Source organism: Elephantulus edwardii, unplaced genomic scaffold, assembly GCF_000299155.1.
Source record: "Elephantulus edwardii isolate Elephantulus edwardi_28Jun2011 unplaced genomic scaffold, EleEdw1.0 scaffold00072, whole genome shotgun sequence".
Taxonomy (NCBI): Eukaryota; Metazoa; Chordata; class Mammalia; order Macroscelidea; family Macroscelididae; genus Elephantulus; species Elephantulus edwardii.
In genome coordinates this window covers 3,250,382-3,260,977 of record NW_006399822.1, presented here as the reverse complement: position 1 = coordinate 3,260,977, position 10,596 = coordinate 3,250,382, and the positions used below count along the sequence as shown (strand labels likewise).

The 10,596-nt window shown below is 54.8% G+C and overlaps 1 protein-coding gene across 1 annotated transcript in view; it reads right to left on the bottom strand.

Moving 5' to 3' along the window:
* Positions 1-86: 86 nt before the first annotated feature.
* MBTPS1 (membrane-bound transcription factor peptidase, site 1) overlaps positions 87-10,596 on the bottom strand; it is a 36,183-nt gene continuing 25,673 nt past the window's right edge. The window contains exons 18-22 of the mRNA XM_006888798.1: positions 6,820-6,960; positions 4,821-4,952; positions 3,761-3,887; positions 1,247-1,377; positions 87-283 (exon numbers count right to left, since the gene is read on the bottom strand). Coding sequence (XP_006888860.1) covers positions 87-283; positions 1,247-1,377; positions 3,761-3,887; positions 4,821-4,952; positions 6,820-6,960 — 728 coding nt within the window. The remainder of the gene's footprint in view (positions 284-1,246; positions 1,378-3,760; positions 3,888-4,820; positions 4,953-6,819; positions 6,961-10,596) is intronic.

Genomic DNA, 10,596 nt, shown 5'->3' with positions numbered 1-10,596 from the left:
GACACTGACCCCCGCAGGACAGGCCCCGGGTAAAGCTGTGTCCAGCTCTGCCGTCCACCCACACTGCCAAGAAGGCTGGTCGTGGCTCACACAGATGGGGTCTTCGGGGGGTGCACCTGCTGCATGAGCTGGGGGCGCTTCACCCGGGGCTTCCTCCGCTTGGGCCTGCTCTTGGCCTTGTTGATCTGGACCACGAAGAAGGCCAGAACCACCATGGCGCCCAGGAAAGCAAAGACAGGAATGGTCTGGCCCACCTCCTGGTTGTAGCGACCAGGCATGATCCCTGCAAGAGGACAGGCCAGCAGGTGGTGAGCACTCAGAGCCGTGGCCTCCCACCTGGACGTCACCACCGGCTCATCTTGTCGGTGGAGAAGGAGGGGGTGCGGGGCAGGCGGGAAGAGCAGCTGGAACACGTCTGAAAGTCAGCAAGAGCGAAACCCGGGCCTTCGTGGGCTGCATGCAAGGGTGTGCAGGGCTGCAGGCAGGTGAGCACAGGAGGACAGGACAGTGCATGGGGGGGGGCGTCCAGAGGAGAAGGGGACTGGGTGCAGTCTGTGCTGGGGAGGGGTGATGACGGGAGGAAGAGGTAGGGCAAGGCAGGAGGTGGGCAGGGCAGGCCGAGCCCCTCCACACTGGGAAAGCCCTGCACAGGGGAGTCAGAACATAGGAGTGGCTGACAGTTCAGTGTCAGTGTGCCCCTGTCATAGCAACACAGACAGTCCCAGAATGTGCACAGCTTTGGGGATTCCACCCTCATTCCCTGGGGGGCTGGTCAGCTCCAGGACAGAAGCCCCTCAGGACTGTCCCCTCCCTGGAGAAGCCAGGGTTCCCGATAACAGGAGCAGTCCTCGCTCTGCTGGAGCAGCCTGGTTCTCCTCCTCCAGGACCAGGGAAGGTGTTACCTCAGGAGGGGACGTGTCCCTGCACCCCGGGGCAGGGTGGGGGTTGCTGGAGCCGCTCGGGCCACCACTCCCTGCTCGTGGAGACCCACCCCTGGTAGGACAGAGAACCCAAGAGATGGCAGGCATCCCCAGGGTACGGGACACACGTCTGGACTGAAGACTGTTCATAAACTAGTGTGCACATCACTCCACTTCAAAAAGGTTTAGGTGTGACAATTAGTCACAGCAGAAAAAGTTCAAATTTGAGAAGCTAGATTTTTCAAGGGGACGACAACCTTTTGTGGGAAGGGGTCCTGTGAACAAAGCATGGCATGGTCAGAGGGTCCCAAAGCGCAAGGACTCACCCCCAGGAATGTCCCAGGCTCCACTCTCCCCCGGAGACAAGGGCCGGACTTGAGGGCGGTTGGACCGGAAGTTGGGCAGTGCCACCTTGTCCAGGTCAATGGACAGCAACTTTTGATGTTTCCAAAGGTTGCTTCAGGGAAATAGAGAAGACAGACAGGGATTACAGTGGCCTCCCAAGTTCAGCAGCCCCCAGGGGTGCGCCCAGCCAAGTGATGTGCCCTCTGCCTTGGCGTAAAGGTAACTCTGTCACCTGGTCCCCACACAGAAACGTCAGCACCACAGTCACACTCGGGGCTGTGCCATATGGCATCAGGACAGCTCACTGCCCTCTTGTCCTGCCCAGAACTGAAGCTGGAGATGCAGCTGATCAGGGTGAGGTGACTGTGAGGGGCTCACGGGGACAGAAGCAGAGCCACACAGCCACCATGTCCACTTTCTGATTCATTCACATCAATGCCGCCAACAGGACCGCACCATACTGGTGAGCACGGCACAGCATACTGGGCACGCAGGTCACGGTAGTTACCATGGTTCCTGTCCTCGAGGGAACGGCCCCGGGAGGGCTGGACATACACTGTCTGTGGAGGAAGGCACTCTGGTGGCCCGATGGCTGCGTACTCGGCTGGGAGGGGCCTGAGCACGGCAGCGTGCGCTCTGGAGAGAAGGCGAGTGACCTGGCCCATGAAGATGACCACTTCGGAGTGGCCGGCCTGAGTGGCTGAGCAGTGAGACCTGAGCGTGTGGTCTCGCTGCAGGCAGCCCTCAGCTCTGCAAGTTGTCCTGACTGAGAATTGCCTGATGCCAACCCGAGCTGTAACCTGTTACCCTCCCTAATAAACCCCATAAGGGTCAGTATGACTCTGTGTGTTCTGTGAGCTGCTGCAACAATAAGGCTGGTGCTGGAATTGGTACAAAGAAGTGTGAGGGTGTGGGGGGCACTGCAGATGATGATGATGAAGGCAGTCTCCTCTCTGCAGTTAGTGTAAGTCAGATCCGGCCATCCTCATGCTGTCCTTGCTCTTTTGACAGGCACACCTTAGCCTTTAAAGTGACATCCTTGCTCCTTAGCACTTTAAAGAGGTCCCTAGAAAAAGATCTGCCCATACGTTGACTTCCTGACTGCTGTTACCATGGGTGGTGACTGCAAACCTGTGTCAAATGCAATTCCTGACCGTGTAAACGTTTCTCCATCAATCATCAGTCGGTAGAATTTTCTTTTCTTTGTGTGGTGGTGTAATTCACACCACAGGATGCAGTCTTAGAACTTCATCAGTGAGAGCTCTTTTCTGCAAGAAGGTCATGTCATCAGCATGATACTTCTGCAACTGTCCCCAGGTGTCGCCCGAGCAGCAAGGTGAGGACTCTTCACTCGCGGGCCGTACACTTGACAGGGATGTCACTACGGTTGCTCGGGCCTGTCGCAGCTGCTGGCAGGCCTCTCAGTTCTCTGGCTGCTCGGGGCGGTCTGCAACTCCCAAGAGGCATCTCAGTTCTCCTCTGGGGACAGAGCACCCGTCTAGATGTTGGGCTCCGAGAGACATCGCAAGGAGATAAACAGGTGGGTGGAGCCGGGGAGGGGGCTGGGACACTGAGGGAGAGAGGGGCCTTCTAGGAGCCTTGCATGCCTCATCTACGATGTTCAGGTGTTGGAGAGGTCACAGAACGGCAGGAGGCTGGGAGGCGGCCATGTGGATGGAGTCAGAGCTCGGTGCTGGGTCGCTGTATGCAGGCAGTACCCAGGATTGTGTGCTTGGAGCTCCTCTGAAGGCAGTGAGGCCTGCACATCCCTGCTCTCAGCATTCCTCCTGACGCTGTCATTAGGGAGAGTGGCCAGCCCATCTCACGTCACCATGAGAAGCCAAAGCGCTCCATTCCTGCATGTTTACTTCCAGTCTCCCATTACTTCAGCACACAGACCAGCCAGTCAGCACTGGTGCGGGGGCAACGCTGGCAGACGGTCCAGAAAGCCATTTTTCCTGCACAGGGTCTGCCGGGCACTGAGAAGATGCTAATGCTGACCGCTGTCTCTGCCTATCCCAGTATGTCAGCCACTAAGATTCTAAGGAGCAGTTAACAAGTACGCAGTTGCCGACCAAAAAGTCAGAAGTTCAAATCCATCAGCAGCTCTTGGGAAAACTATGAGCTGTCTGCCCTCTAGGGAGTAACAGCGTCAGAAATCCCAAGGGGCCAGCTCCACTCTGTCCTCGGGGTGCCTGTGCGGTGAAGTCCACTCAGGAGCACCAAGAACGCAAGAAGCGAGATTCCACCAGCCAAGCACCATCACCAAGCAGGGCGCCACCAAGGACCAGTTTCAAAGGTCAGAGCCCCAAACCCAGAGGAAACCCACTGCGTGTCTTTCTCCTGCAGAGCCATGGCTGGTTCAGCTTTTTGGGGGGCAGCCCAACACGGAACGCACTCCCCCACCAGGCTGTCTGGGGCTGGTCTCCACCCCACTATGGTGGCGGCCCTCTCCCCGTGACTGAGCACCTGAATGGCAGGGCTGGGACACTCACCTGGGAGCCGTCTCGTTCACGGGCTGTGGCTTGGCCCAGGACAGGTGTGGGCAGGCGGGCAGTGCCCGAGGCTTCGGGTCTCCCAGGTGGGCCTCGAGGACCTTGGAGTAGCGGTGCAGGTGGTTCCCTGCAGCTCCCAAGAGGACAGACACAAGAGGAGCATTACAATTGGGCTGCGAGGCAGCACCTGCCCTCCATCCACAGGGCACCTGGTCCCAGGAGCCAGCTCTCAGGGGTTGCCAGGCGCTCATAGTGTTCTCAAGCCGCAGGGAGTGGACAGAACAGCCCCTTTCTGACAGTCACTGTCCCTGTGGCATGAGGTGGTCAATGCTTACTGACCATCAATAAGGCCATGCTGAGAGCCCCAGACCGCTCCTGGCCAGCCAGCCAACAGCCTGTGAAATGCAGGTTGCATTTCACAAGCTGTCCTTGTTCGTGAGATGCGCAGTGTCCAATACTGTGGCCCTGGGCGGCACGTGACCACCGAGCACAAAGGATGGGACAGTGTGCTTGTGTCTCTGCAGGCCTGTTGGTCAGTGCACTGGGAACCAGAACTCCGGGTCACCCGAGGACAGGCCCAGTCCTGCTCTCTCAGGCCCTGGCCTCCAGAGAGTCGGGCACCCCTGTGACCACTTGGTGACCCTGGCAGTCACTTAGCTTTCTTAACTGGGTTTCTTCATCTGGAAACTGAACCCCTATCAGCCTCCCAGGATTATGTCCAGGACAGAGGGAGCTAATCCAGGGTAAGAACCCAGCCTGGTGCCTGGTACCCAGGAAGTGCGCAAGGAGCCCGAGCTGAGGCCTCCGTGACTGTACCGGTCACTGCGAGAGTGGACATGCCGCACTCGCAGGTGCACAGGAGGTGCAGGAGGGGGGCTGGGGCATCTGGACCATGGTGGTCCCTGCAGATAGCCTTCCTTGCCAGCCTGGTCACAGCCACCGGTCACCCTGCCTGTGGTCACTGAGGGATAAGCCAATGGTACACATTTCCTGGCTCCACATGCTGGTGTCTACTTAGGCTGGATGAGTTCTCTCCAAGAGCCCAGTCCCAGCCACTCACCTTCCATCCTCTCCGGGGTGACGGTGCCCACTCCACTTGGTGGCCGCTGTCTGTTTCCAGAGTGGCTGAGGCTGGGAGGGGTTACCCCGTAGGATGTGAACTGAAGGAGTGCGTCCAGCAGCCAAAAGCAGTCTGTGGAGGCAACGGGTGGTTGCTGAGAGGGGCCTGTCAGGAGGCACCCCAAAGAGCAGAGATGCCCCAGCTCGGAGCTGTAGGCACGGGTGCCCAGGCTGAGCTGGCTCATGGAGCACTCGTCCCCAGGCAGGCTAGTACACCTGGGCCCCAGAACAGTGACAGATGTGACTCGGGCCCACCTGAGGCCCACACTCCAGGCAGTGAACACCACTTCACCCAGTGCTGGCCACTGCAGCCCAGCCTGGATTCTGCGACAATGGGACAGCAGAGAGCAGTCGGGGAAGGCTGTGGGCCGGGGCGGGCTGTGGTGCAGGTGAGGGGGCATCCACACAGACACAGGTGGGAACAGCAGCATCTGCACTGCTATTCAGGGCAGGCCCTCAGGTGGGGAAGCAAGCCTGGCCTCGGGCTCTCCGGCATCACAGGTGTCCAGGCTCTACTCAGAGGGCTGCAGGCCTAACCCTCCAGGTGCCTGAGGACCCGCCCAGGGAGCTGGGCTGGCTGATTGCACGCTCTCCCCACGTGCGGCCAGGTCATCTGCCCAGGTCATGCCGTTACCACACTGGACATGCCGGCTTCCAAGCCAATATCGCAAGAGAAAAGCCCCAACTGCCGGGCACTCATTAAAGGGCACTTCTGGCTACGTGCTCGAAGGCCCACAAGTCCCCAGACACTGCCGAATGAATGTAAGGGGATGGGCAGCTGCCTCGGGATTTTAAATTTTAATGACAGCTCTTACCAGGTGATTGAGAATCTTTCAAAGAAAATCTGTAGAAATAAAATATTAATCTTCTTTCAACTGTCACTTTAGCCCTCACTTTGGATTTTAAGGCCAATCTCCCTCTAAGGATTTACATAAAACGCTGGGAATTTAGTCAACTGCAACTTAAAACGGTGAAGTGGGGAGATGTGAAAAAGATGGGGGGAGGGGAGAGAGGAAGAGGGAGGAAGGGAAGGAGGGGCAGAGTGGGGAGAGAGTGGAGAGGGAGGAGAGAGGGAGGGAGGGAGGGAGGTGAAAGGGAGGGGGAGATGAGGGGGAGAGGAGGGAGGGGAGAGGAGAAGGGAGAGGAGGAGGAGGGGCAGAGCAGGGAGGGAGAGAGGAGGGAGGGGAGAGGGAATCAGAGGCAGACAGAGAGATGGAGAAGGAAGTAGGCAGGAGAGAGAAATAAGGGGGAAGAACAGAAGGAATTGAGAGAGGGAGGGAAAGGAAGAAAAAGGGGGGAGAAAGGAAGGGGAGAGGGAGGCAGGAGGTGGATGAAGAGGGAGGAGCAGGGAGGAGGGAAGGAGAGGGGCTGGAGGAAGGGTGAGAAGGTAGAGGGAGGAGGGAAGATGAGAGAAGAGAGAGGAAGGAAAAATAGGAGGAAGAGGAAGAGAGAGGAGCTGGGGGGAAGGAGAGAAGGTGGAAGGGGAGAAAGTGAGAGGCAGGGAAGAGGGAAGGGGGAAGGGAGGGGAGAAGAGAGAAGGGGAGAAGGGAAGAGTGTGAGAGGGAGGAGGAGGAAGAGAGCAGGGAGGAGTGAGCGCATGGGCAGCCTGCTGAGGCCAATCTCTCCAGCCCCTCTTTGAGGCCCTGAGGCACGAGGACGGTGGTGGTGGTGGTGGTGGTGGTGGTGGTGGTGTGTGTGTCTGTCTGTCTGTCTGTAAAGGTCTGGCCTTTCCACTGCAGGGCTGGAATCTCAGCGCCTCTGGACTTGGGAGGGAGGAGGCAGAATCGAATATGCCAAAATCTTTTCATTTTGCTTTCTACATATGTCCAGGCTTAGACGTGGGTCAAAAACCTCCCAGCAGATGAAGAACTGGGCTGTCCCCGTTTGCTCAGCTCCCTTGGTGAGGGTCTTCTCAGGACGGGGACAAGGCCTTTCCTCACCTTTCTGCCGGTGACTGTCATCCAGGCAGTTAGAGTCTCCGTACAGCACAATTCGGCCACCGCCCTCAGCTGGAGTCTGATAGAGGCCCAGAATGGGGACGTTCTCCACCACCGCCGTCTCCTGCTTCAACACCTCCAACCCTGACGGAACACAGGAGCCGAGAGGGCGGCAAGAGCTGTCAACACGCTCCAGGGTCCCTAACAGGGACGAAGTCACACCACACCTGGCACGCTAGCAAAAGACAAACTTTCAGGATCGGAAAACACTCTCTTCCGTGACATCATCTGGGTTTTAGGAAAGTTCACAATTCCAACCTCTTCCAATTTCAACTGACATGGAGGTACATATTTGTCCAGAAGCCTAATACTGCCTCGTTGCCTTTTTCATAAGAAAAATCAAACAAGTTCTCATCTGCTCTTACTACACTGTGAGTGCTTCACCCCAGAAAAGAGCTCCCCAGGACAAAGCTGTGTGGACAGACACTGGGGTTTCTGGTGTGGTCACAGAGCGCTCAGGGGGCTGTGCTGTTCTTAAGTGCAGTCAAGCTGACTCAGTAACACTGTTTACACAGATGAGACAGGACTATGGAATTCTGATAGGTGTACCACCTGCTGCACACACACACACACACACACACACACACACACACACACACCCCGCACACACGTCCCACAGCAGAGCCTCTGGAGCCCAAATAAATGGCAATTCAGGTTAGAGACTTCAGTGGGGCAGGGGTCACCACGAGTGGGGGCTGAGGGCAGCAACGCTCAGCATCTCTTCCTACAGTCAGAGCATTGTCCCCCAGACAAGAACCAGCAGAGTACCGTGTGGGCATGGTCTACAGGGGGCTGTGCTGCAACCCCGGCACTGAGCCTCCAGGGCGGTTTAAACCAGCAGCTCTGTGGGGGAAAGAGGCATCTCCTCCTGCTCAGTGTCCAGCCACAGGGACCTGCTGGACGGCCGGCAGGGAGTCAGCTCCAACTTGACGGCAATGAAGGCTCTGTTTTAGTGTCTGGCTATCAGAAGGGCTTTGGCCACGTGCTCTGGAGAGTTCCCCTCAGAACCCCGAGAACAGAAGAGACTTCCTTTGGACGGAGGGGAGCCAACAGCGAGATGGCCTTGCTGTGGCTCTGCTCCAGACAATTCTGCACCAAATTCCTACTCTGTGCCCCAAAAGAGCAGGGTTGCTGCTGTCTCAGTGCCACACTCAGGTACAGCCCAGGGGGTAGAGGTCGGGCCTTTCCACTGCAGTGCTGGGACTGCAAACCCTTTTTATTTTTATTTCAAACTCTTTTATGAAAGAAAAAGCAGCCACCACTTTACAGGATTTCTAGGGAATGAATTTTTTATTTCAGGCTGCGATAAAACACAAGCATAATGTATGAATCCTTCTAGCGGTTCTTCCCCCCCTTAGTGAGACATTTATCTCATTTTAAAACTAAATCCTCATTTAATTCTTAGTTTGAAAATTCTCAGTCTCAGCCTCTTAAAGACCTATTTCTATTCTAAGTCTCTGTAATCCTTTAGAGTTCAAATTCTTAATGTTCTTACAGAGAATTCACATGAATATAATCAACTGTTTATTTACCAGTTCACATTAACATAACAACAAGCTTTTCCTGTGCTGTTATGTTACAGAAAACAAAACAAACCCGCAAGAATACTCTATTGTATTTTCAGTGAACACTAAAAATTTACATAACAAATGAGGCTCCCCTATAGCAACCTGTATATAAATTGTTTGGTGACTGGCATTCACTGCATTTTCTACAATGTCTCCTCATTCTCTTTCACCAGGTTTTGGTCACAAAACTATGAAGCTAGAAATCGACAGGAAGAACAGGTGAGAAGAATCCAGTCCGCACAAGAGTCCTGAGCGTCTCCTGGTTGCTCTGCTCCTGGCTCTAGCTTCCCACCTCCCCAACTTCTCATCTCTGCTTCGTTGCTGTTGTTAAGCATCATTGAGCCGAGTACAAATCTCAGCAACCTATGAAGAACAGAGCTGAACCCCACACACACGCGGGCTCACTGCTGCGGTCACTGTCAGTCCACCTCATCGAGGTCTTCCTCTCTTTCACTGACCCCCTGTCCTCCCAAGCATGGCACCTCTTTCCAAGGAAGAGTCTCTCGTAACACGTTCAAGGCCTGTGAGAGGACGTTGTGCCGCTCTCGCCTCCAAGGAGCATTCGGGCTGTACTTTCTTCAAGATTCACCTGTTTGTCCTTTCGGCAGTCAAGGGATCCTGGTACTCGAATGCTCGAAAGCACCAGTTCTTTTGCATCCTTACTCACGGTCTAGCTCTTAGATGCACAGCACTGACTTAAAGGACCATGGCCTGCATCAGGCACACCTTAGTCCTCAAACTGACATCGCTGTTCCTCAGTAATATGGAGAGGTCGCTGGCAGCAGACTTTCCCAAAGCAGTATGTCTCCTGATCTCCTAATACCAAGGGCGCTGATTGTGGATCCTATTAAGATAAAACTGTTGATGATTTCACTCCTCTCTAGCTGTCATGATGTTGATTACTGGTCCTGTGGTGAGGCTTTCTGTCTTCCTGACACTGAGATGCAAGCCATAGTGAAGACTAGACTTCAATCTTCCGTACAAGCAGTTCAAGTCCTCCTCTTTTTTGAAATCAAAGTGGTGTCATGTGCATAAAGCAGGATGTTGATGAGTCCGCTTTCAATCCCTACTCCACATTCTTCATAGAGTTCAGCATCTTAAAAGATTTACTCAGCACAAAAATTGAACAGATATGGAGAAAGGACACAACCCTGACACGCAGCTATCTTGATTTTAAACTAAGCAGTATTCCCTTACTCTGTTCAGACAATAGCTTCCTGGTTTCCCATGAGCACGTTCAAGTGTTTTGGGATTCCCATTCTTCCCACTGCCAGCTACTATTTGTTATGATCCACACAGTCAGAAGCCTCTGCACAGTCACTAAACACAGACAGACATTCTTCTGGGATTCTCTGCTTCCGGCCAGGACATCTGACATCAGCAATGACAGCCCTGCTGCCTCAGCCTCTTCTCCCTCATCTCTGCTTCAGAAAACGACTGCGACCTTCTGGTCTCATGCAGAAGGTTTTTTAGTGGAGCATCTAAATCTTACTTGATTCCTGACTCCCAAGGAAGTGAACCATCGAGTGCCTCATACCACGAGGAGCCCCTGCTCTTACCCTCAGTGGCCCCAGTGCCAACAATGGTGAGATGGTGATTTCAGAATCAATCATGTGCCGGGTGACCAGGGACAACACGGGCACTGAAGTTCCTAACATTAACATGCCCCTCAGAGCACTGACTGATAGGGTCTGGTGACAGAGAAAGACCCCTCACAGGCATGACAGGCTGTGGAGACCCCGATATAGATGGTGTCACAAATAGACAAGCAAGTGAGCCTGACCCTGCTGTCCTCACTAAGACTGTCTGAATTTCCAATTACAGAAACGTCAACCTCAAGACAGGCCTCTTGCTCCAAATACAAAATACCAATTTTCAACAGGAAGAGTGAGTTGTGTAGGGTTTCTTTGTATGGTGGTGAGAATATTCTGGAATCAGGCATAGTGTAGGTTGCATGGCTGTGAGAATGAAAACTGCTGAAGACCATCACAGCATCCGCTCTGGGAGAGTAAATGTTCCCGCTGGTGGATGATACTCAACATGTGTGTTACACAGAGACAAGACCCACCTCAGAGCCCCCGAGTCACATCCTGACCAGACCCACGCTCAGACCCCCAAGCAGCCCCGTGTCACACTGGTCCAAGGCCCACCC